This window comes from Athene cunicularia, assembly GCF_003259725.1.
Source record: "Athene cunicularia isolate RWA chromosome 13 unlocalized genomic scaffold, athCun1 chr13_part1, whole genome shotgun sequence".
Classification (NCBI taxonomy): domain Eukaryota; kingdom Metazoa; phylum Chordata; class Aves; order Strigiformes; family Strigidae; genus Athene; species Athene cunicularia.
The window spans coordinates 11,421,337-11,446,341 of NW_020799117.1; the positions used below are offsets into that span (position 1 = coordinate 11,421,337).

The window sequence follows — 25,005 nt, forward strand, 5'->3', positions numbered from 1 at the left end:
CCCACCCCCCCCCACTTGGGCACTCACCCTGCCTTCTTGGAAGCTCTTTGGGAACAAGGGAGCGATCCTGTCATGTGCTCGATGAGCCAAATACAGTACTTGTGTCAGCAAAATGAAGCACTACCAGTTCTGAGGTTCAGTCTGGGAGGAAAGCCGAAGTAGCCCTCATTTAGCATGGAGGCCACAGAAATAGCATTGTCCCCTCTGAGGAAAGCTGGGGTCAGTGAGATCACTGAGACCGAGAAAGGAGAGACACTTCTGAGATTAAAAGGCCATTCAGCAAAGAGAGAGCAAGGAGACAGTGCCACAATGAAAGGGCACACAGCCCTTCCACCCCTGCATGAAACTGCCAGAGCAGATGGGGGACACAGCTCCAGCCCCCTCCTCAGTTACAGTGGGGACTGCATTTGGCTGCCAGGCAGCTCTGGCTTAACTCATCCTGTCCCCATTCCTTTCCAAAGCAGAAGGGTTTACTGGAGCAAGAGATGTGCAGAGACAAGGCAGCATTGTTTACCCAACCCACCCTGCAACTCTCCCAGGAGCATATCAACACCTCTCAATATGTCATGCAAGGAACTTCTTTGTTATTGGACTGGGTTGCAAATGTATTGCTTATTGCCAGCTCAGCCTGCTCAGAGGCTGATGTGCCACCAGAGAAAATTGTAGGTGGGAGGCAGAGGAATCAGCTGGAGACCAGGGTGCATGAATTCCCACAGATAAAAATGAACCTTGGGGCTTCTGGATATGAGGCTGGACTGGAATGGTCCGCGTTTCTCTATCAGAACAAACCAGGGCTGGGACAAACTGCCCCATCATCCTCCCAGAATGACCCTGGCCTGAGGCCCCACATTTTTGTTCTGTATGCAGACAAAGCTATCTTCAACTCCATGTTTTCAGGGTAGAAAATACGGGACAGAGAAGGAAGCAAGCATCTGGGGAAAGGGAGAACACTCCTTCAATTCTGCCAGCCTCAAATTAGAGGGAAAACTATCATTGTTTTCAGCTGCAAAACAATGTGGCTGTGGAGCTGTGGCTGCAGCACTTACACATGCAATTAGGCCAGAAAGGGCAACAGGGCTTGGTCAACGAGAAGCCCACAGAAGTGCTGGGTTTAAAGCTCTTCCAGATAGAAATGTAGTCCTGAATCTGCAAGTAGTCAAATGCAGAGGGGAAGAAAGCAGCACTGGGGAACAACAGCTCATCCTCCTGCTGGGATAAACAACACTGCAGGCAAGATTAGCCTTGGCAGGCAGGAATGTCAGTACGGAAAAACTCCAGGCTCTGCTTGACCTGAAGCTCCCCAAGCAGCCTGCCACACAGGATGAAATGAATGTACCTGGAAGACAGGCAGACAGGGTGACAAACAAGGCAGGGAGCTCCTGAGCACCAGACACGCCTCACAACTGGTTGTGATGAGGAGCTGAACTCCCACATTCTGGATTGCACTTGATAATATCAGCACCTACTGAGGGACCCACCTCCTGGCTGCTGCCCGCCAGCCTGGGGAAGCTCTGTGGGTCACGGGAACGGGCGGTCCCCTATTAGTCCAACAGGCAGGGCAGTCTGTGTGCGAAGGAAAGCAAAGCATCCTCTTTCCAGGGCTTTTGGGGTCATTTTGGGCATCTGTGCCTTGCATAGTAATCTTCAGCTACCAAAGCAATACACCTTTTGTTGTTTGGTTGCAATACTGTGAGGGAGAAGCCTGCATAGCATCCTGGATCAGCACAGGAAGGGCCTGTTATATATATATATATGTGTGTGTGCCTATTTTTCTAATTATTTTTTTCCACCAGGACGATGTTGAAGTTAACACTTGCCATTGTACAACAGGCAAGGACCTAGGGACGGTCCTGTGGCATGCATAGGTGGGGAGCAAGGCACAGCCCTTAACTGGAGCATAACGTCTGTGCCTGCATGTGCATGCAGAGCTACAGGGACCCTGTTTCTCATTTTGCTACACAGCTGGACTAAGCAGTGTGACCTACAACATTTGACCATGACCCTGAGGCTCTCAGGGAAAGGCAAATCCTCTGTGTGGCCAGACTTCCTTTGCTGGTACTGTGCCACACTTCACTTCTCTCCCTGGCTACTGATGTATTTCTTTTTAATTCCCCACACAGGTGGCAAAAATGTCTATCAAGGTCCATCTCCCCAGCATGGAGAACCATGGTAGCCATTGTATGCCACAAAGCTTGGCCAGAACAGCCCTGGCTGCATGGCTGGGCTGCCAGCATGGCCAGAGGAGCAAAGCGCTGGGGGGTACGCAGGGAGGAGGGCGGGTGGGAGCACACGGGGGTGGGGAGGCCAAGCTGCTTCCTCCATGCTGTTGCCAACAGGCACCAGCTGGGATGTGTGAGATCTCAATTAATATCTTTCTTTTTAAAGCCAGCCTCACAGAAAACTATAAATTAATCTTCTAATTAAATACTCAGGTGAGAGACCAGGGAACCTCCAGCCGTACAAGCAGAGGAGTGGCTATGGCTTCTTCCGTAGGTAATTGGAAGGGATCCAGCCCTCCCAGCACGGACCCCCAGTCAGGACCTTGCAAAACCACCATCCGCTGCTGTTCTTCTCACGAACTTCAAACAAAGTCCCTTCTTTAAAGCTGTTGGTCTCCTCATCGCCTTCAAAATCTGCCACTGCTACATAAAGAGCTTCCCTGGAGATGTCCGGACTGGAGACGGGGGCTGAGGTCCTCTCCTTGGCTTCCCCTCTCTCCACTGGCTTGGATATAACCTTTGGGTTTACATTGCTTTTCACTTTGGTTTCCTCTTGGACAGAGGCAGAGAGGAATGGCTTGGCTTTCGGAGGAACCAGCATGGGCCTCCCTGGCACTGGGGATGACCTGATTTCTGGTGCTTCCCGTGCTGGGGCCCTGAGTTCCACTGCAGGGCCAGAGGCAGGACCCCCTGTTTTCTTTGGTGGGGGTGGTCTGCGGGGTGGCACAACAGGGCGCTGTGGCGGGGGCTCCCTGGCACCTGGGGTGTTTGCTGGGCCCAGGGGAGATTTGGGCAGTGCCTCTTTCACGGTGTGGCTGTCCAGCTTGGGTAGGGGTTTGCTCTCCATGCTTGGTCGCTCCTGAAATCTTCCAGAAGCCTCCGAAGAGACCATGGCATTACTGAAGGAGCTTTCACCAGCAGTGGTGTCCTGCTCAGAGGGTTTATCTGGGCACTTTGCAGGTCTAAGCTTGCTCCGCAAGCTGCAAATGTCCAGTTTATCATCAGTTGGAGGTGGGTCAGCCCTGGAGGCTGCAGCGGGTTTTGGCCTGATCTGAGGTCTTGACTTCAAGAATGGATTCTGGGCAATAGGCTCAGGCTTGTCCTCAGGCTCAGGTTTTGGTTTGGTTGGCTTGACAATGGGCCGGAGATTTGGTTTCTTCACTTCCTTGGCTGACACTTTGTGCCCACATTCCAGTCCCATTTCATTTTTCAGCTGGAAGAGTTTGCCCTTCTCCGGTTTCAGCTCAGGCTTCTTGCTGTCCTTTGGGGTTGCGGATTGTTTGGGTGGGATCATGGGCAAAATCATGCCTGGGGGCTTTGGGGGAGGCCTCTGCCTTTCCAGTAACTCGCCTTCTGATTTAATGATGGACTCCTTCCTGGGCGGTAGGCTGGGCTTCTCCTCTGTGTCATGGTCCGAGATCTCCTCATAGCCACCAGCAAAAGATAGGTCCCCACTCTCAGAAGCCTCCTTCCCCTTCCAGTCTTTGGCCCATTTCCCACCACAGTCTGTACCGTTAGGAGGAGCCTCCGGTAGAGGACGGCACGGTCCCGTTGCTTCCTCACTGGAGTTGCCGTCGGCAGCAGCATCACCAAGCCGGAGCTGGGCCATCTCGTTGGGTAACGGAGCCAGGAAATTCGGCCTGGACGCATTGCTGGTTTTCTTGTACTTATCAATGAATGTGGCAGGGGCCCAGCCTTCCTTCTCCTCAATCTGAATGTACCACCAGCCGCTCAGGTTCTTCTCAATAACCTGAAGAGGGGAAAAGAAACCTCAGACGTCTATGCAGGAGCCCACTCTGCACAGGAGGGGATGCTGGGTGTCTCTGAATGATGGCAGGGTGGTGGATGGCCTCAGTGCCTCCCTGTCCTGGTAACCAAAAGCCGTGTAATCACAGGACTGGTAGCCTAACGGGAGGGGAACCTGTTAACAATCTCTGCCAGGGAAGGGGACCTGCGTGCATGGGACTGAGCAACGACATGGCCATGTCAAGGAGCTGTGGCTGAACTGTCACCATCCGACCGGGAGACAGGAGCAGGATGCCGGGCGGTGGCCACTGTGCGGCACTGTTGGAGCGATCAACCGGCAGCGATGCTGCATGGAGCGGCAACCGCCAGGCCCCTGTGTGCTCCAGAGGCAGAGCTGGGACCTGCAAGGAGTTGACGGGGTAAGCCGTAAAGGAAAAATCCTCTTAGAGAGGCGTAGCTTACATTTTGAAAAGTAAAATCACATCTGCAAGAGGGATTCTGCCAGCAAAAGTGGGTGTGCTAGGAAAGCAGTTCTGGAAGGGCTTTTAACTTTATACCTGGCCTAAATAAGAAAAACCCCCATCTCTACCCCAATTTGTCACATGGGTTTAATTTCCACTAGCTCAGACAACACAGCACCCACAGACTAGGGGGACAGGAGGCCACCAAGAGCATCAGGGACTCCAAAGTCTCCTGAGTTCATAGGGATTTCTCTCTGTCTAGGGAGAGCTCTAAAATGTTAACAGTCTACAGAAGCAAGCACATGCACCACCATGCCCAGTTTCCATCCAGAACACTGTGGTGAGCAAATCTTCCCTGCCTAGAAAGTAAGCTCCTGCCTGCAACTGGTTCCCAGGGCAATAGGAGTCAGGAGCATTACCCTGATGTGAAGATGTGAGAAGGGAAGATGACAGTCTCACCTCTACTTTCATTCCTGCCTGGAAACTGATGCCATCAGGGATCGTTGTCTGGAAGTCAGCGATGGTGTAATATTCCTCTTCCACTTGTGGAGGGACAGGAGGTTTAGGCAGGTTCAAACCACGTGGCTGTGACAAGAAAAAAGAAAACTAATCAGTGTGTTTCTACAGAAGGTGTGACACAGCATCCACACAGACCACCAGCCTGCAGAGATACAAGCATGTTCAGCCATGGAGATCAGCTGTGCCCATGCAGCACCCTCACCAGTGCAAACCATTTCCAGATTGAGCAGAAAATTGCTGGCAGCATTCACCCTCTCCAGAGGGAGGGAACCAGTCTGCAGCCTCTCAGTGGTAACCCAGCCTTGCGGGACAGACTGGCCAAAGTTCATTTAAAGACCACATGCAAAGAGAAGAGTTGTAAGACAGCTGGGAGGTGGCATGTGTACTCCAGTCTTGACCAAGAGCAGAGCCCATGGTACAAGGGCAAGATCCCAGGCAAGGAATAACCAGTGACCAGAGCTGCTTTCAGTGCTCCTCTCCCACTCCCTTTGCCATTGCTGCTCTCCTCCATCAGCTGGCACTTACTATGGTGAGATCTCGCCGAGGAGGGGGTCTCTGCCTCATCTTTGGTGACTCTGGGGAGGAAGAATTTCAGATGCTGTTGAGTTTCTGGCTTTTGGTCACATGTGTGTTCACAGAAGGCACGTGAAAGAGAAAACAGAAAGGCAAGGACCAAGCTTGCCCCATGGGCAAGGAAGCTGAAAGAGGAACCTGTCTGCCCAGTACCCTGAGTGGCATGGGTTACCCAGGTTTTGAGGGCATCCCTCAAATGGTTCCTGGAACAGGAACCAACTTTGCACCATCAGGTGTTGCTTGGAAATGCAGCTGAGGTCACCATATGAAACAGCTTTCTCATTGCAGGCCTGACCCAGAAGACCTGGTCTGCAGAGGGGTTAAAATGCCCCAGCTTCTGAGCGGAGAGCATCTCCAGTCTGGGGGGGAGAGGCTTTTACTCCCATTACATTTGCTGATCCTCAGCAGGTCCCTGGGCAATGCTATGCTCATGCTCCATCTGCCTGTGCAATGTCACCTCCAGAACTTGCTGCAGAGTTCACAGTGCTTGCAAGCGTTCTGCCCCCCTCACACCTTGTTACATTGCCCAAAAGCCTGCAGGAAAGGCTGCGCTGACACCCCAGCCACCACCAGCCTCCTCCCGACTGGCCACTTACTGCGTCGGATGTCAGCACTGGGAAGGGGACGGCTGTCAAATCTCCCATCCCTTTGGCCAGCGAGCCCATCCTTCTCTCGGCTTGCCATGAGCTGCTGTCGGGAAATGCCATCCAGATCCAAGGCACATGAATGAGCAGAGGAGCCTGGCCCCAGCTTCTGCGAGAACATCTCTCCATTTCCCTTTTTGAGGTAGGAGGCAGGGGCCCAGCCTTCTTGGCCCTGGTACCTGCAGTGGCAACAATAGCAGTGTCACTGCGCAGAGCCCCTGTGGTGCAGTGGGGCCATGAGCCCTTCCTGGAGGAGCGCTCGAGTGGTGTTGAGCCATCAGACATCCCCGGAGCCAGAGCTTAGGACATGCATTAACTGAATGATCTGGGCAAAGCAAGCTTGTCCGTTGTCATGCTCTGTGGCACGTGGGCACATGGAAAGCTCCAGCCATGACTGATGCTCCTGTGAAAGCTGGCCGCAGCCAGCGGGCCTAGCACTGGGAATGGTGCAAAGCTAGATTTCCTCTTCACCTCAGCAATGGCATCAGTTCAGGAATAAAGCACACTGGCAAAGGAAGCAGAGGGGAAAACCAGAGGGCTGCTCTAGGACTGATGTACATGTACCTGGTCTTTGGAGAAAGCGCAAGACCCCTGCCTGCGCGCTGGCAGCCTGGATCCCTTCCCTGCTCTAAATGTGCACTGTTTAGAAGAGAAACCAGCCCCACGATTTAATTGAGAAACCACATCCATGGAGTCTCCCTGCCATGCTGGGGGGTTCTGCGCCAGCATCAGAGACTCTCCCCGCTGGCTGGGCTGCAGCCACTACACTCAGATGGCACCAGCTACTGAGCTTGTAATTGCCTTTAGAGCTCTCATGGCAGCTCTCCTCCACTTAAAAAGTCAATGGGTGTTTTTCTGGGGTTTTGCTGCTGCCAAGACCACAGGTTCAATGTAAGGTTAAGAAAATTGCAGCATGTGCTCCCACCCTGCTCAAGTCCGGCTGTTTGCTAGACCACAGACATGAGAAAATGAGCTTCCAGGAGAAAACAAGTATCAGTTCAGGATGATCTCGAGTCTTTGGCCTCCACACACTCTGCACACAGCAGACCTGGCTCAGACAACAGCTCTTCTCTGCAGGAGCCTCCTAACACAGCCAGAGGATCCAGCCTGCCTCCAGGACACTCACTGGTTTTCCTATCAGCAGTGTATGATGTAACACTAATGCTCTCACACCGGTTCCCATTGCACTGCTGGGGCATGTGATGCCATGATGCAGTCCACCTCCCAGCACAGAAAATCGTGTGATTTTAAAAATGTTTAACCACACCTATGCTTGGCTGAAGCCCTGAATGTCATCTAGCCTTAGTTTGAAGGGATGGAGAGAAATGAGTTCTGGTACTCTGTCCTTCCTGACATCCTAGACTTGCCTTTGGACTGTACATCCCACGTACATCAGGTCTCTGCTTTGCAAAGACCCAGCTGCAGTGCCAGGGAAGAGTAAGAGGTAGGGATGGTACCTGATTTTCCACCAGCCCTCCAGGTTCTTCTGGATCACCTCCACCACAGCCCCTTTGTCCAGGTTCATTTCATCCTGGTCTCTTGCAGTATATGGGTAAATAACGGTGTACTTCTCCTCTGTTGGATAGAAAGTGGAGTTTCACGGAAATACTGTTTTACAGAAACCTGGACTTAGTTGAACAATAGGTAAGTGCTTTATATAATGACAATTCCTGTTGTAATACAGGTGCAAACACAAAGTGATAGATGACCATTCATAAAAGAAATGCCAATGAAATGTATTTCAAAACAAACCCATCTGCATTTTGAAATCCAAGTTTTGGTGAGCTAGTCTGGCCCAAGGAGACACTGCCTAAACCAGTTCTTCCTCTCCCTTAGGATTAAAGACTATCTTTTATATGACAGCTCTCCTTTCACCTGCTCTTCACCGAAGCCCTTCACCTGCTCTTCACAGAAGGCCTTCACCTGCTCTTCACAGAAGCCCTTCCATGCATCCATTTCAGTTCAAATTCCTTTCTCAGAGCCTTTAAAGAAGAACTTTTCTCTATACAGGGAAAGAAATCCCATGGATATCAGGGAGTAATCCCACACATACAGATGTGCTCTTACACACAGCTCTCAAATTGCTCTACAACAGCAGGTCTACATGAAATTCCCCATTCAACAGCTGGGTACCCGAAGACATTGGTCAAAGCCATGTCATGAGCCTGGAGAAGAGTCTGATGTCCTGTCCATGAAACCAAATGACAGTAAGCAGGGACATGGATGCTCTTCCCTTCAAGAGGAAGGGGAAACATCCCAACAGCCATGCAGACATGTCAGACAAACAGGTCCATCCATCCACCCCTCTTCCTCACCTTGTCCTGTCCTCTCTGGAAGAAACCCAGGAAACCAATTGCCTGTGCTTAAGCAGTGCCACAATAGGGTGAAGGCCATTTTGGGAAGTCTGCCTCCAAAACCCACACTTCTGGACATTTGTATATCCCCACTGTGCAGGTTTCCTGGATTTGTCTTCCTGGAGGAGCACAACCCTTGAAGGGCCTGATTTCCCACTCTCGTTGTGTGAATGAGTCAAAGCAGAAAATGCCCTGTCACATCCAGCAAATCCAAGCTGTGTCTTCTCCTGACCCCATCTGAGCCACCAGCCCCAGGGTCACGGCTCAGAGGAGTTACTCTTACAGGAACTAAGGCAGCAGTTGCAAGAAGTCTGCATACATGTGTTGGAGGAAAGCAGAAAGTCCAGCTTCTGTACCCAAAACAAGACTCAAAAAGTGAGAAGGAACAGCTGATAGAGAAGAGAGGTGGACATGAGTGAGCCTAATAGAAGGCTGAGGAGCAGGTATGGCATGCATTGAGGACTGACACAAGTAGGGTTCATCACATGCAAAGTAAACATGCAGACAACAAGGCTCCAAGCACAAAACACAGGTAGCTGAACAAATCTCTGTGAAGTCCACCTTGACCCCATCCACTGGTGTACAAGTCCCCAAGAGTCCGACGGCGGCCAACGTGCCTGGGCAGAGACCAGTATCTCCATGGGACTGGGAAGAGCATGTTGGGGAAGCAGGAGAAGGACAAGAGAGGATGTAAGGAGGTGGCACTTCAGGTCCAAGAGGAGATAGGGTTGACACCAGAGAGTGGCACTGAGACTGTACTCACCTGGAGCCCTCCGGGGGCCCTCCCTGGTCTGAGACCCCCTCCCACCTCCATCTCCCCAGACAAGGGGCTGAGCCAGCTACAGCACCGCTTTGAGCGTACAGTGCTTAACAGGAAGGATGTAATCTCCAGGGGGGGTTCAGATTTGCTCTAAGCAAAGGTCGCAACCTTGCTGTTCTCATAAATGTGAGCTCCGTGCTCTGCACATGGGTTTAGCAGACATATGAATCATCCTAGGACCTGAGCTTTGCTCCTCCTCCTCCAGTGCAGGTCCCAAAGGAGGCATTGGGACAGCAGGACTGTGTTCACTGGAGGTGGCACCGTCAGCCCCTCTGTGGGGGAGCAGAAAGGCTCCAGTATCCAGCTGCCAGTATCCAGCTGCCCCATTCCTGCTGCAGCACCGGAGCAGAGTGCTGGGCAGGCAGGACCATTATGGGCAGACATGACTGAACAGCATGTGTGTTTGTCCTTTCTCAGGCTCATGTCCCGCCTATGTCAGGGAGCAGTATGTGGTCCTGCGAGCAGCTCAGTGCAGTTCAGCAGGAAGAAGCTGGGGCAGATGTCTCCAGCAGCTTCTTACCTTCATCGGGTTGCATTGAGAACTCATCCTGGACACCATCCTGGGCCTCCAGGCAGGTCGCTGGCACCCAGCCTTGCTCTTCTGATGTGCTCACAAACCACCAGCCTGAGAAGAAAACAGCAGGCAGTTGAGCCAAGGGCTCCCACCAGTCAAAAACTTCCCCCCTCCCTCCAAACCACAAGCCTGGGGGCTTTACCTCCTCTACGCTGCCTACACAGGAACCTGGGGTGACCCCAAAGCAACAGAGCCAAGCGCTATCTGAAAGGGAGCACAGACAGCAGCACAGGAGAATCGCAGCTGAATGATATCTAAATGTACAGTTCCCTCCCCATGAAAAACAAGAGAGGATCTGAGAACTGAACGACTCCAGCCACCGTGTTTGCTTTCCATTTTTTTTCCCTTCATGGTTCATTTTCCCTCAGTGTGGGTCAGCAAGCCCTAGCTAATTAGCAGAGATGAATACACTGTCTGCAAATCGATAGCTGACTCCTGCTGTGCTCTCACCTTCACTACATTTGTGGAAACAGCAAATTTTAAAAGCTAAGTGCAAATGAAGGATTAAAACATGAGCTCTCCCAGTGGAAACCTAGACAGCTCCATAGTGGCCACAAGCAATCCTGGGCCACCCTGGGTGTCCAATCAAAATAAACGCGTGCTCCTCAGTTATTAAAAGCACAAGCTATTTGTGTCTTTAGGGGGAAGAAAAAATAAAGACCCAGCATTATCTTCAGAACCTCACCAGTGAGTCATTTAGAAAAACAACTAGACTGTTGGGGAGAGAATCAGCAGCTACCTGCATGGAAGGGAAAACCAGGGCTGACATTTGCCATAGCATTTGAATTGGCTGTGCTAATAGGTTTCACTTGCTCGGAGTTGCTTTTATTTTTCTCATCCCCAAACATATCTGCTGGTGCAACTAGTCCTCTGGGGACTGGCTTTCCAGAATTTTAAAATCTATTTTCACAACTTATCTTTAAACCTCCATAAGCAACTTCTGTTATCTTCAGGGAATAAATTCCCCTTTTCAGCAAACTCCAAAAGTTGGGCTCACAACATGACTTGATCCCTTTGCAGAGCTTAAGAGCTAGGTTAAGTTTTGAAGCAAGCGAATAGTTTGGCTGCCTGCCCTGCTCCCGACCGGGTGCTTCATTGTGTTCGGAGGCAGGAATTGCAAATGCACAATGGGGGCTTTCATGGGCACCATGAGAGTGTCCCTCTCTGTCAATAAAACAAGCCTGCCAACTGCGGGAATGGCTTTTGTCCTCAGGACCCATTGGCCAAGTTTTTCAGCATGGAAAAGCATTAAGTAGAGACTGTAAAAGATGGATGGCGCCTGGCGCTCAACACACGGGTAATCAGACCTTTCCTTCAGAGACAGCCCTGAAGTCTTGTCCACGCTCATACAGACAGCCTGCAGACTGAAGCTGCTCCTTCAAGTCCCACCTCAGCTGACCATCCAAGGACATCCCTGTGAGGTGCCTGGAGGCTGTTTTGCTTAAGGTCCTATTAGGAAAACACTGACAATACAGGATTGCTATTCCTGCCTCTGCTCTGTGATGCAGAGTAGACTGGAAGTCCTCTGCCAAGCCAAACTCTCTGTACCTGATTCGTTCTTCTCAATGATATCCACCAACTGGCCCACGCACAAGCTGATCTCGGAGCTCTCCTGCTTCTGGTAGTCCGCCACCACGATATACTGCTCCAGCACCAAGGGGTCAACCGATGCAGAGTCAGCTCCTGCACAGGGGGGACAAGAACCGACCCGTGTGCCAAGGTCAGCACCAGCTCCCAAGAGCGTGGGCCACCGCTCCCAAGCACTTGCTGGCCTGCGAGCAGCTCCAGGACACCCCAGGGACCCCAGCGTGACAGACATGAGCCAGAGACTTGGGCAGAGTGAGGAGGAGAGAGACCAAACCAGCAGCCAGGTGAGATGGGTACAGCCAGGTGAAACCTTTCACTTGCTACCCACCTTCCTGCTCACAGACAGCCACCCAAGCAACCCCACCACTGCCAGAGATGCACAGAGCAGCCTGGTCCCCACTGTCAGAGACCGAGGGGGCTCAGGGCAGCCTCCTGTACCCTGGCACCAGCTGCCCCAATGCAGAGACCAGCTCAGACCCCAACTCAATGCACACAACCTGCAGTGAGTTTTGCTGTTTCTGGCTACACAGCCTGGACACCCGGGTGGAGGGGTGTCTGTAGGACAGAGCAGCATCTCCTGTCACCATTGCCCTTACACATTTCAGTCACCTCCTCACAACTTGCCAGCATGGTTTGCTCTCTCTACTATATGCTCCACTAACTCTGCTCAGCTCCTCCTGCTGGAAATGATAATTTCATGTCAGAAAAGACAAACATACCCCAAGGAGGAGCAAGTGGGCGGGATATACCAGGAGCAAAGCTCTCCTTTGTCCAGACAGAGGCCTGACGCCCAGAGGAGAGGCGGGTGTGGCAGGGCTCGCTGGACACTGGGCCACTCTGGCCACTGGGCCACTGGCTGCGCAGAGCCCAGGCGGGCTGCCAGTGGCGCTGTGGGCTAAGGCCAGGGGACACCCAGGAGCACTGCCAGCCCCCTCTGCCAGGGCACCAGCAGCGAGGCACAGCAGGGCAAGGCTGATTTGTTTTTTGCAAGCACATTTTCATTTAGGAGAGTGCTCTGGCTATAGATGCACCCTCTCCGCTTGGTGTTCCCTGCTATGGGAGCACTGCAACAGAGGTCTCCACTCGTGCCTGTCGCGGCTTTAGAAACATGGCCTCAGAGTTGTCCCTATCTACCCTTTTCTCAAACGTGCACAGAGGCTTGCTGTGTGCAGGGAGACCACGATGCGAGCCAGGGCTTTGCAGGCTCATGTGAAGCAGCCACTGTGTGTGCTCAGTGCCAGGCCCAGCCTATTCAGCCCCACTGAGCCAGGCATTCGCCCAGGCTCAGCCTCCTACTAAACCAGTCACGAGGCATTCGGCTACCCAGAGCACCAGCAGCACTTGTCCCATCTGCCTCCAAAAGCCTCCAAGAAGCAAAAAGGTGTCACTCTTGCCCATGACTCCCCTCCACCCCAAGCCCTGGCTCTGGCCTCCAACCCTTTGGCCTTGCAGCTTCACAACCTGTCAGATGAGGACGCTGTTGGATTACTATTTTCTCCTCACGTGTGGTAAGAATTAATATTTGCCAAGTGCTTTGGAAATAGGATAGTGTTTATTATTATAACACAAGTGATACAAAAGAATCACACACCTGATCATGGATGTTAAGCCAAATTTACAGGGGCTGTGCGTGTACTTTGAGCAGGGAGCCTCAAGTTTTGGGTTGGGGCAGAAATCACATCTGGCCCAGCCCTCTAGCTGCTATGGCACGGCAGATATACGGGACAATTACCTCCCAGTCTCTGAAGGGTGCGAAATTATACAGGGAGTGGTGGTCCCTTGGGAGAGTCAGGTGAAACACAGCAAAGAAATTCATACTAGGTTATCAGAAACATGTTTCTATGGGCAAGTGCACCTACACTGCAAGAGGCCCCAACAGCTCCCTCATCACTGCAAGAGGCCTCAGCCTGACAAAAGATCTTTCCTATGGGGAAAACTACTGCAGGGCATAGGCTCTGCCACAGGTAACCTAGGGTGGCATACTCATCCCAAAAGGGTATGAGTAGAGATAGACAAAATCTAGCAGGTCTTCAGCAATCCTAGGATGCTCTGCTGTCTCACAGTGAAGTTGTCCTGTGCACAAGGTCACAACTTCTTAAACTGGTTCTCAGAAAGAAAGAACACAACAAAGGTTTAAATGAAGAGTGTATCTTCAGGAAGTCTTATTTAAAGGAACAGGAGGCAAATTGTCCGTGTTATTCTGCTATAAACAACACTCTGCAGAGCTCCAGGTGAGCTGGCCAAGTGTAGAAGATCTGTTACCACTAATGAAAGCTTTCTCCATACCGAAACTCAGAGGTGGGGCACCAGACAGAATTAAAAATAGCCCTCTAAAGTCAATGGTGGATGCTAGGACTATCTGTTCTACTAGCTCAATTAAAGGTTTGTGCTTAAAGTGATCAGAGGATCTACCCAGCCCCTGAGAGAGAGAAGTACTCTCCTTTCTACCTTCCTCACCATAATTACACCCATTGCTCTGAGGCTATTTGTAGTTTCAGCAGCCAATTCTGGATTCTCGAATGTACCTATTAAACCAGCAACAGGAGTTGTAAACTGAGCTTGGAGGAAGAAGTAGGAGTTAATTTCAGGAGTATCTTCACCTGGCATAATCATTCTCAACCACAAAAATACACACTCAACAACAAAACATCCTATATATGGGCAGACTTTGGTCTCTTAAAAATAGCAATGGTGTAAACCTTACCATCTAAGATGGGAGACAGTACTAAAGCTCTGCAGCTGGGGAGGGGAGGAAGCATTACTATATCCAGAGCCCACAAGTGAGTGAGTTTTGCAGGCAGGAGCACAGACTGTGTATCCTGAATACCCCTCACTTGTGAGACTGGTACAAACACGGCCTAGAGAAGGGATGTGCATTGAGTCAAGAGCCCACTGAGGTTCTGGGACTGGACTTGCAGACTTGGGCTTGCCATAGATGCAGGAGAGCCACCGGGGAGATGCGCTGAGCTCCAGAGGAGGGGCCAGGCAGAAGCTGCCTCCAGGCAGTGCACATCCCAGCTCCCAAGCCCAGGTCTGCTCAGTGCAGTGACCTTGCTCTTAAAACATATATATGGGTCAGCCTGTAAATCTCTGCAAGTTTTGTTTGACCAGGAACTTGGCCATTCACCTGAAGTGTTGATATGTACAAAACCAGTAGGAAATATCATTGATATAGGGTTGCTTGTGACATTTTCAGCCTTTCCAATTTCTGGCTTTGCAGTATCAGTGCCAGAAGTGAGGACTTTCTTACGGGGCTTGGACACTGGTGCCTCCAGAGTGAAATGAAGAGCTCAGGACTGAAATAAGGGTGCACAGGTATTTGTTTTTGAAGCCTGCCCTTGCTGTACACTCTAGCCCTTGCCTAATGCATCTTCCAAAAATGTCATGCTTTAGATAAAGTTTCTTCCCCCTAGTCCTCTGGCCTGTGCTCATCAGACCCAGTGCTCTCAGGACAGCCCCTCTTCTCCCAGACCTGCCAAGTTTGTGAAGATCAGTACTGCAAAAGTGACTTTCTTCCTGCTCTCAAGTGAAGTGGGCACTAACTAGATGCTGTGTTCTACTGTTTGCAAGCCTTCTCATCTCTCCAGGGTTTTTTCCATAACTGGAAAATAATCACATGGAAATACCACTCAACAGTGAAGTTTTAGAAAGGTCCCCCTATGGCTGCTGTAGGACATGAGAGCTGTATTTTCACTATCATTAGATTGAATACTGTGGTTTGGGGTCTCTACATCACTGAAGGCACATTACATAGCACAGCAAAAGGGACATGGCCACTCAAGAAAACATCTAAAATAAAACTGGCAGGGGGATACTGGAGCTCTCTGCCAGCCTCCTTGGGCAGCTCCACCCAAATATAAACTCTGGACACAGTTTCAGGTTCCCCTGCACTGAGTCAGTGCTGCAACAAACCAATGAGTCTCCATCTGTGCTTTCTGTTGAACTGTGAGAGGAGGAAAGAAGAGAAATGCTTAAAACAGCCTTGGGGACTGATATGATGACTACTTTTAGACACACCTAAATCAGTAGCCAAGTCAGTCTTCAGAGTCCCAGAGTCTGGGGAATAATCCACCCCCCCAAAAGCTGCAGGCTGTATGGAGCCTGGGCCCATGTCTAAGTCTCACAGACATGTGGGATTACAAATACTGGTAAAAAAAATAAGCAGAGGAAGCAGATTTATTTCCAGTGCTCACTCACATCAGGCCCTCCTCGCAATATCCAATGTCACTTGAGTCTCTTGCTCACCACAGGAGGTTGAGGGCAGGCCACCTGCCCACCAACCCACCTCACATCCCAATATTTTTTAAAATCCCATTTCAAAACAGGGCTTGCTGTTGCCAAAAGCTTGGGAGCTCTTTCCAATGCTCTCCTGAAGAGCAGTTCACCTCCTCTTCAGCAATGGTGGGAGAAATTACTTATTGGAAAATTCTTGTGATTTTTGTTTGTTAGCAGCTATTGGATGCCCCATCCTCAGGGAGATCCTGTATTGAATGAACCTTTTTTGTGCCTTGCTGAATATTTGCCACATCAAAGCAAGCCTGGCTTGAGGAACCAATGAAACATCAGGGAATTCCTCAAGGTGTAAGAGGAGTCGGTGTAAGATGAGTCAGGGTGACAGCACTACAGCCAAACTCTGTTTCTGCTGCCAGAAAACGCAAGACAGTAAGAGGAGTCTCTGAACATGTCTGGCACAAGGCATCAGCCCTTTGTAACATTACTGCATGCAAACATCTTTCCCTGATGGCTACTTATGTATGTCAGGTGCATGGGCAAAACATCACATCCTGCCCTGCCAGAGCAGGCTCTGGCTTGGACGTTACCCAAACTCTCACTGTTCCCTCCCTCTCAATGGTGCCAAGCAAAGAGCATCCCAAAGCGCATTTTCTCTTTGACCTCAGCAGCATCCCTGTGTCACAAACTCATCATGCCAAGAGGATGGTAGAGTGAAGCTGCCCATAAACCTGCAGTGGGAAGGCAGGACGAAGCTGTGCTCACAAGCAGGAGAAAAGTTCCTACTTCTCTAACAGCCAACATCCTTAAATTGAATTTTGACCTCAAAGAACTAAATAATGCATCAGAAATTTTCCTTCTCTTCTTCTCAACCCTAGAGAGGCCTTCTTTTCTCTTGCCTAATGTAAGTGGACAGGATTCACAGTGATCTAAACACACACTGAGCTCATAGGGAAATATAACACTCTTCCCTTACTCAACAAATGTTCCTGCTGAGCCAGAACGGAAGAGAAGTTTCCAAGATGGAGATGACTGTATTTTTATTTTACCTCTGTTTTATCAAAAGAGAAGGAAAAAATTTGCAGCCTGTTTTTGTCCCCACCCATAGCCAGACACCTCTCTGCCTCCAGGTGGTTGAAGATCACCTCTTCAGCACAAGAAAGCTAGTAACAAAAACTGAAGTCTGTGCTTTTAACTGGCTCATGAGAGCTATAGAATGACCATCCCAAGTTCCAGCTTTGACAGACACACCTTGCAGCAGTCAGAGTTTGAGAAGAAAAGGTGGTCTGAAGGTTTTAACCATACTGGTAAACCCCTACTAGTTGAATCAGGAGAGCATCCGGTTATGACCTGCCCATGAGAACGGACCAAAACTAGGAACCCCTGTTCAAGCAGACAACATCTGAGCTTTTCATACACATTCTACAACCAGTCTCAGTCAAGACACTGGGACATCATCAGTTCCTGAGGGAGGGATGACCCGCAGCTCCAGTGGAAAAGAAAGTGGAATCAAATCTTTCAGTCTCCCCTCTACCTTTCTCTCTCCTCCAAGAGGAACCCACTCATCTACGTGGGGTTCTGCTAGCCACATCTCTAAGTGAATTTGCTTACATAGCTTACAGCAGTGCCAACCCTCTGGCCAAAAACGTTTCCACAACCTATTTCAGCAGAGTCTCCATTAAGCCAAAATTCTGACTTTCCTTCCCAAAGACCCTTGTGCTATTTTTATACCTTCTGTGGCTCCAGTAGATGAAAGATGCCCTCCCTAATCCATGGATTGAAGGCTCTTCCCCTCCTCTCTTCTTCTCTTTCTGGGAACCTTAGATAACCACTAAAACACACCAACTAAAGGGTTCTTTCAGATGTGTTCCCCTCTCTTGAGGAGCAGGGGTAGAGCATTCCAGACCCAACTATCCACCCAAAGGGTCCCAGCTGGTGTAATCATTAAGCAGAACTTACTAATGCATCAGGAGACTTTCAACCTCATGCTGACCACCATGCAGCTCAGACGCTCCTCGGGATTTGGGAAATTTTGCATCCCCATCCTCATGGCTGCAGACCAAGCCCTGCTCTTCATTCAAGACCTGTAACACAGCCCCTGCATGCAGAGCTGCACCTACAGCCAAGAACCAGTCCCAGCCCACCGTACCTTCTCTCCACTACTGCCCTGTGTCCACCAGCTGCTACAGAAAGCTACAGGGAATGTGACAGCTTCTTGCAAGGGGCTTGGCCACCCAGCCCGAGCAAGTGTGCCCCGGCGAAAGGCAAAGCAAGAGCAAGGGCCAGGTAGCGAGCGGCTGTTACTACCTCTCTGGAGGAAAGAGGCTGTTCTCTGGATAAACCCTGATGGAGGAACAAAATGATGGGAGACAAGGCATGAGGTGGGGAGGGAAATAAACTCAGGGGTGGCAGCAATGGTGACAACAACTCGATTAATGTGTGAACAGGGAGGCCAGCACAGCATGGAGAGCTGCAGGCGTCTGTCCCACCTTCAGGAGAGCCACAGGAGGTGCAGGGGATGTGGGAACACGACTTGGAGGCTGCAGTGAAATCCTGGGTGAATGGAGGGGGCACATTGTGTCAGGAAACCCCATGGGTGAGCACAGCAGGGGCTTGGGTCACCATGGGGCTAGGCCCTCGCCCCATTCCAGGACACCATGGCTGTGGGTAAAAGGAGGAGCTGGTGGAACCAGCGGAGAGGAAAGGAGTCCTTACCAGACCTCTTCTTTCCAATGGGCTCCCTGAAAAAGAGAATGAAGAGCGTCAGCAGAGGGATGGGGCAGTTGGATTGTTGGCCAAGTGGCAAACCCACCCAGGAAGGCACAGCAATACTGGCCCTGGTGGGGCTGATGACCTCCCTCACAGGTGACATGGAGCATCACCCACCATGCAAACAGCCCATCTCTCCCCTCCATTCCTTTAGTAATGTAATGCTTTTGTCTTTTGCAGGGTGAGGCTCGGTTGCTGGCCTGGCCTCCTGGGTGGCTTGATCTGACAGCCACAACTCCCACCACGTCACTTGGCAAAGGTGGGTTGATTGGGATGATCTGGCAGCAGAGCCAGAAGCTGGGGAAGCCCAAACCCCCAAAAGTGCTCCCAGCACAGAGCACAGCTCCCATAGAAGTGGACACCAGTTTGAAGACAGAGGAAGATACTGAAGTTCCTCCATGTCCCATGCCGGTTTTGGGGACAAGGATAGAGAGCAGTTGGGGAAGGGGCAAACATTTACACCCCAAAACAGGAGAAGTCATTAAAATGTTGTAGAAATGATAAAGACCAGGGCTGTGCAGCAGAAGTGCCTCTAAGACACAGCAAGCAGGAGCTATTGGTGGTTATGAGGAGGCAATGATGTAGCTTCAGCCCAAGTCCTCTCGCTATGGTCAGTGCTGGCCACACCGCTGATGGGATGGGTTAGAAACCACAGGTCCTGGGTCCCTTCTCTTATTTGAGTGTTGCCAAGAAACATGGTTGCTGAACAGCCTCAAACCCAGGTCACAAACAAAACTCTTCAGGCACAATGACATCTGGGGCATTTCATGATTAAAAAACAAACACCAAATCAAGGAAAATATGGGCCTAGACAAGCCTCAAAAAATCAAGGTTAACAAACCAAGACACCCAGCCAGCCTGAAACCCAAACAAATGCACCAGCCCAACCACAATGGTCTGTGATGCTATGAAAGGCCTGTCAACACTTTCACATAATTCATCACTGTGGCCTTGTGATGTGGGGGCGATGGTAACCTGCTCCCTCTTCACTTAGGGAGGAGACTGCTTTCCCCACTCCTCAGACTCACACCATGACAGATCAAGACCATCTGGCCAAGATGAAATATTCTTGTACCAGGAGACATGCATCGATCCTTGTTACTTCCAGGAAGAGTAAGAAGCACAGAGCAAGCAGTGGAGCTTCCAAGGAGGCAAACACCCACCTGGTGATAAGGGGACCCTCCCTCCCCTTTGTTTTCAGGCCAAATCCCTTCATGATCAGGAGGAAAGCCAGCCAGAGCTGGGCCATGCTTTGTTCCCTTTCATATCTGCATTTTCAGACCATAATTACTGCAGACATTTTATTCCCCTAGAACGATGGGGTGATGTGGGGCCTTGGCTGACTTCAAAGACTGCCCACCCATCCTGGCAATGTGTTCTGCTTGCAATGCCTTACCCTCCCAGTCCCTCCTTCCCTTTGCACCTTAAACCTCTGCTACTCATCCATAGAGCTATCAATAAAATTAAATTAAATGCAACAAAGATGAACTAGAAACAAATGGGATATATTGTTATGTAGAAATTGGAGACTCTTAAGCTCAGAGACCACAGACTGTGCAAAGACCTGAATGTCCCAGGTGCAGAGACCAATGGAGGAATCTACTGGATAGAGCATCCCAAAGACATCTGTAAACAGAGATTACATTGCAGAGCTAAATCAGAGTTTATTAGTAAGCCCCACTGAATTTGCCCCAGTCCAGTGGTATGACAGGGAAGGGAAGTGAAGCAAGGCCAGATGAGGATGCTGGAGATCAGCAGGTGGGCACAGCACCCTCATGCTGACAGGAGGGTACTGATGGAAATAACTGTTTTTTTTCACTTGCCATCTGCTAAACCTATTACTGTAACTCATCCCCTTGTTTCCTTTCACCGGCTGCTCTGTCTGAGTGAGGGGGGCAAGGAAGGAGCTGCAATTTCACTTTACTGCTGGGTTGTTCCTGGCACGGATACAAAGAACTGCAGGTCTGAAGACTAGCAGTCCCAGCCCACCACCTCAGAGGGGACAAGCACTCAGACAAGACAGGAAACAGCAATAAACTCCGGCAGCATCTCCTCCTCCTCCATTCCCTGTGGCCAGAGAAAGGCACACAGCAGAGCTTGCAAGCACGGCTTCCTGGAAACCGGTGGCTTCAGAAGAAGAGAAGGAAAGGCCACTCACGCCCACAACAGCCAGGCTGTGCAGATGAGCCAGGCACTCACAGCACAATTACAGAGCATGAATACACAGCTGTGACTTTGTGCCAGCAACCAGCCCCACAAAGTTTCCCAGGTGGTAAAACCCAGGACCAGTTCAGTGTCCTTCAAGAACCTAATAATCCCCCAGTGCAATCCTGAAAGGAAACTTTTACATGTGGAGTACTCTTAAAACCATTTAATAATCCCCATGCCACTTTTTTTTAGGAAAAGAGAATTAGGTTACTCAAGCATCTTCTCTAGTGTATGAGGCAGCATCCCTCTGGATCCAGTGATGGGAAGGAGTGAGATAGGGAGCATAAGATTGCGGTGAAGGCATGAGGCAAAGATAACAGCTTGGGGGATAGATTAAGAACACTCACAGGCTGTTCTTCAACAATATGTAGGATGCTGTGGACACTGAAAGTCTTCATGGACTTAGAAGGTCATTTTTCAGGCAAGAAATGTCCATTAAAAGCCTTTAATTATAAAACCAGTAAAATTCTAAAGGCTAGAACAATGTCTAAAGAAGAGATTTATAAGCTTGCTTGAGTTTAAACTCTTTCCTAAGGCACTCATGTTTGGTGGCTGCTAGGCTAGGCAGACTGCTGTGTGCTGCAGTGAGGTGGCTCTGAGGTTGCCACGCAGAAGAGCCCATGTTGCAGTGGGAACTCACGGGAGAAAGGTGACCCAACATGTGGCTTGGGGACCTCAGCACCACCCCTGCTGCCCCACAGTCAGCTCATGGAGCAGGAGAGGGACAGTGCAGCACCAACACAAGGAAGACAACTCCAGCTGCTGTAAAGCACGCCACACAGGAGCCACGATCAACACACAAGATGAGACAGATTTGAGGTCACTGTTCCAAGAAAATATCTCCCACAGAAAAAAAAATCTAGCTTCTGTAAAAAAAAAAACCCTTCTGTAATACAGTAATGTCATCAAAATAGCCATCAGGAGGTAGTTCATCTTGTAAATATTCAGCAAGCTTGGAGATGTTAGCAAAGTTTATGCAGGAGAGAGAGACTGAGAAATGGGGTATAACAGAGCTCTTGTTTGGGAGAACTGATGTTAAGCAAATGCTCCACGGAGTGCTGAATGGAGCCCCTGTCCCCCACGCTGCAGTGCCAGCACTATCCCTGTGTTTAACCACTGGAGAGTCGGCCAAGATGAACCTTTGGGCTCAGAAAGCTGCCCTGTTAGCACAGAAAATCAAGTACTCTGTCCATGCAAGGGGCTTGCACTGGCACAAAGTGTATTTTTGCAGAGTGGATTCAACCTTTCTGATATTTCTGTCTGCTGTCATCTAAGAAAGACAGTTCTCAGCAGAGAGTGAAAGAGACCACTATTTTGGAGCTGAGATCTAGCCTGAACTCCTGGTGAATCTGCACGTAGGCATCAGGAAAACTGCAAAACAAGCAATTCATTATACAGGCTGTAATTTGTCTGGATAGCAGGACACAGCTCAAAAACTACAAGCCAGCAAGCATCCTTATCCAAATCAAGATCCATCAACTCAGGGATCTCTAGTTTACCAGCAAAAGCTCCTGAAATGGCTTCCTAGATGGGGCAGCCACTCTATCACAGCCACTCCGTGGAGCAGGGACCTGAGCCTCCCCTTTTTCTATTAAATCCCCTGACACCTAGCCCAGGAGTTCATGCCCCTATTACATGCCAAACATCCCCAAGGGTGACATGTGACTTTGCTCCTGGCACAATTGAACTACAAGGAAAGGTAAGAACACAAAAAGCTACGGGGAAGCAGGAAGAGAGGAGACTTGCTTCTGGAAAACACTGGCTACAAGTTTGCACTTCCAGTTCATGGAAACAAAGGGAATGAGCAGATTTGCTCCCTGTTGCAATGATGGAAATGTGCTTCTGTCCAGTGTCCTCTTCTGGCACTTTGGACCAAACACAAATCTTTTACTCACCAATGGCTGCCAGCACTATGACCCTAAGCAGGACCTTTCAGTCAGCCCCTGTGGGAGACAAACTGGCAGTCAGAGGCCCGAGTCTCATTTTAGCCCAGTTCTCCCTTTTCTGATTTATTGGGGCTGGTGTCTGCCTGGAGTCCCCGTCAGTCTGTGTGCGGGAAACAATCCATTACTGCAACTGCCAGCATCACCCCCACCTACTGCACATCACCAGGGCTTCAGCATTAATAGAATGATGATGGGTTGCTAAAGCTGCTGCAGGCATAACCTCATTAGCAGCATATGCTTTCCTTATCTGGTCGAGTCCCAGCTCATCGTCATGCACCTTCCAGCCCGAGTGGCACAGGCAGCCCCCCCCACAGTAACAGCCCTTTTCTGATTCAGCAGCCTGGGACCAGGGTCCTGCCTGTCCTCTTTCTCTCTCTGGTGATGCTTCCCCTGGTGTGTGCAGGAATGAGCACGGTTACTCCCTCTGTACTTGGTCCTTCACCCCAGCAAAGAAAACATCTATAGCAGCAGAGCTGAACTGCCCTTGAAACACCCCAAAATTCTCCCTTTAGCCAACATATGTTTGGGAGAAATAGCAGGAAGGAAAGCTGGGGATACCCACACATACATAAAGGAAGGAAGAAAATAATCTTTAAAAGCTGTCCCAGGCTTTGGCTGCCATCAACAGTCCTGGTGCAAGTGGAGTTTGTCATGAGTGTGTTTGCCCAGAGGAGCTGCAATACTGCAGCCACAAGCAGCAGCCAAAGTGACAGGGAGATTTTGCTGGTGCCCTGGAGGAACAGAGAGCTCTGGCAGGCCAGCTCTGTGGAGCAAGGATAACAGGAGCCATTCTCCAGTAAGCTAGGAGAAGGAGGGGAGAAGAGGCAGCCCCTCTGCTGGGGGTATGTAAACTGTAGTGAAACTTCTGCTGAGAGGGCAAACAAATCTCTCCAGCTTCTGCTGTGTGGTGGCAAAGGCCAGGTGGGCTTCAGGCCACCACGGAAGGACCCTGGCCATGAGTGCTGCTCATGTTTCCTGGCAGGCAGAAGTGAAGCACAAGTCAGTGCTTTGGATCAAAATCCTCAGGGAGGCTCTGTGCTTGCCTACAGCTCAGTGCCGAAGATGGAAGGCATCGCTGGAGTGAAAATGTAGCTCCTCAGTGCTTCCCCTACCATTTTCAATTCCATTCTTTGGGATGTATAACCATGGCATCAGAATCAGTCACCAACACCCAGGAGTGCTGGGAAGCTGGGGCAGGGACCTGCTGCTGTGAGCGGGACCTGTGTTAGCAGATCAAGGCCAGAGGGCCACCCCCTTCCCTGGCCCAGGCAGCTATCCTGCCACAAGAGGACCAAACCCCAGAGGCCACCTTCTAAAGCAGGGCACAGTCCTGCAGCAGCACTGCTGGCTGAAATGGTGTCAGGGAAAGCCACTCACTCTGGCTGCATGCAAAGGGCTTTGAAGATCAGCTAAACTGGGAAGCAGCAGCCCAGGCAATGTGCACAACGCCTTTCCTGGAGGACGTTTGCTTAGCGGCGGCAGGAGGAGGTTTCTCATCCATCTGCAGGCTAAGCAAGTTAGATGTGGGGTTTCTCTGGTTCCCACCACCCCACAGCCTACCCAGCAGGTGGAAAGCACTGCTCCCAGTACACCTATTTGGGTGGTAGTGGCTGGGAAAGTCAAACAACCTCAGTGAGCAGGGAGGAGCAGCAGCTGAGGTTCAACAGCCAAACTCCCAGCTGGGGACTCCAAAGCCAGGATGGGCACAGATGTAATCCCACACACCGCAGCCTCTGCTGAGACATGGGCTCCACCTCCACTATTATCTGCTCTTGTAGAGGTCATGAGCCCTTAACAAGCCTTCCGAGAGCCCTGGTGCTGGGACTGCTGCCCACTCCAATTCTCAGCATGCTGTCTGGGCAGCCAGGGAGCCCACAACAGCCTTTCAGCCCTGCCCTCCCTTTGCAGGAGATCTGCTGGACTCAGACAGACCCAGCACATAAGGATGAAGATCCCTGAGCAATGAAGAATTTACATCTTTTGAAGACCTCAAGAACTTCTGAAGCTGGTAGCTTTCAAACTGAATCCACAGCCCCCAAAGGAAGCAAGGAGGGATGCTCAAGGACACCTTTCAAGCATGTTAAGAGATAGTCAATCTGTTTTACAGGTGTCTGTGTCCCCACTGGAAAACAAAAATTGTGTTTGTAGGCTAAAAGGCTCAAAACAAACAACTTGAAGTAGCTTATATATGATGGGATGCTTAGCTACCAAAAAGAAAACAATGAAAGATGCTTTTAATGAAAGACACTTCTCATGGCCAGGGGTACCTCCTATACAGAGGACAGCAGCTCTGCAGCGTCTGGGAAGCAGCACAATGATGGCTCCTTCCCCAGCATGCCCCGCTTGTACACGGTG

General features: G+C 50.5%; 1 protein-coding gene across 1 annotated transcript in view; it reads right to left on the reverse strand.

Annotated features, from left to right (window-relative positions):
• Positions 1 to 10: 10 nt before the first annotated feature.
• Positions 11 to 25,005, reverse strand: part of SH3PXD2B (SH3 and PX domains 2B) — an 80,490-nt gene continuing 55,495 nt past the window's right edge. The window contains exons 6-15 of the mRNA XM_026858542.1: positions 18,443 to 18,468; positions 18,035 to 18,070; positions 11,459 to 11,593; positions 9,857 to 9,961; positions 9,078 to 9,161; positions 7,620 to 7,737; positions 6,115 to 6,341; positions 5,471 to 5,520; positions 4,886 to 5,011; positions 11 to 3,969 (exon numbers count right to left, since the gene is read on the reverse strand). Coding sequence (XP_026714343.1) covers positions 2,476 to 3,969; positions 4,886 to 5,011; positions 5,471 to 5,520; positions 6,115 to 6,341; positions 7,620 to 7,737; positions 9,078 to 9,161; positions 9,857 to 9,961; positions 11,459 to 11,593; positions 18,035 to 18,070; positions 18,443 to 18,468 — 2,401 coding nt within the window. The 3' untranslated portion in view covers positions 11 to 2,475. The remainder of the gene's footprint in view (positions 3,970 to 4,885; positions 5,012 to 5,470; positions 5,521 to 6,114; positions 6,342 to 7,619; positions 7,738 to 9,077; positions 9,162 to 9,856; positions 9,962 to 11,458; positions 11,594 to 18,034; positions 18,071 to 18,442; positions 18,469 to 25,005) is intronic.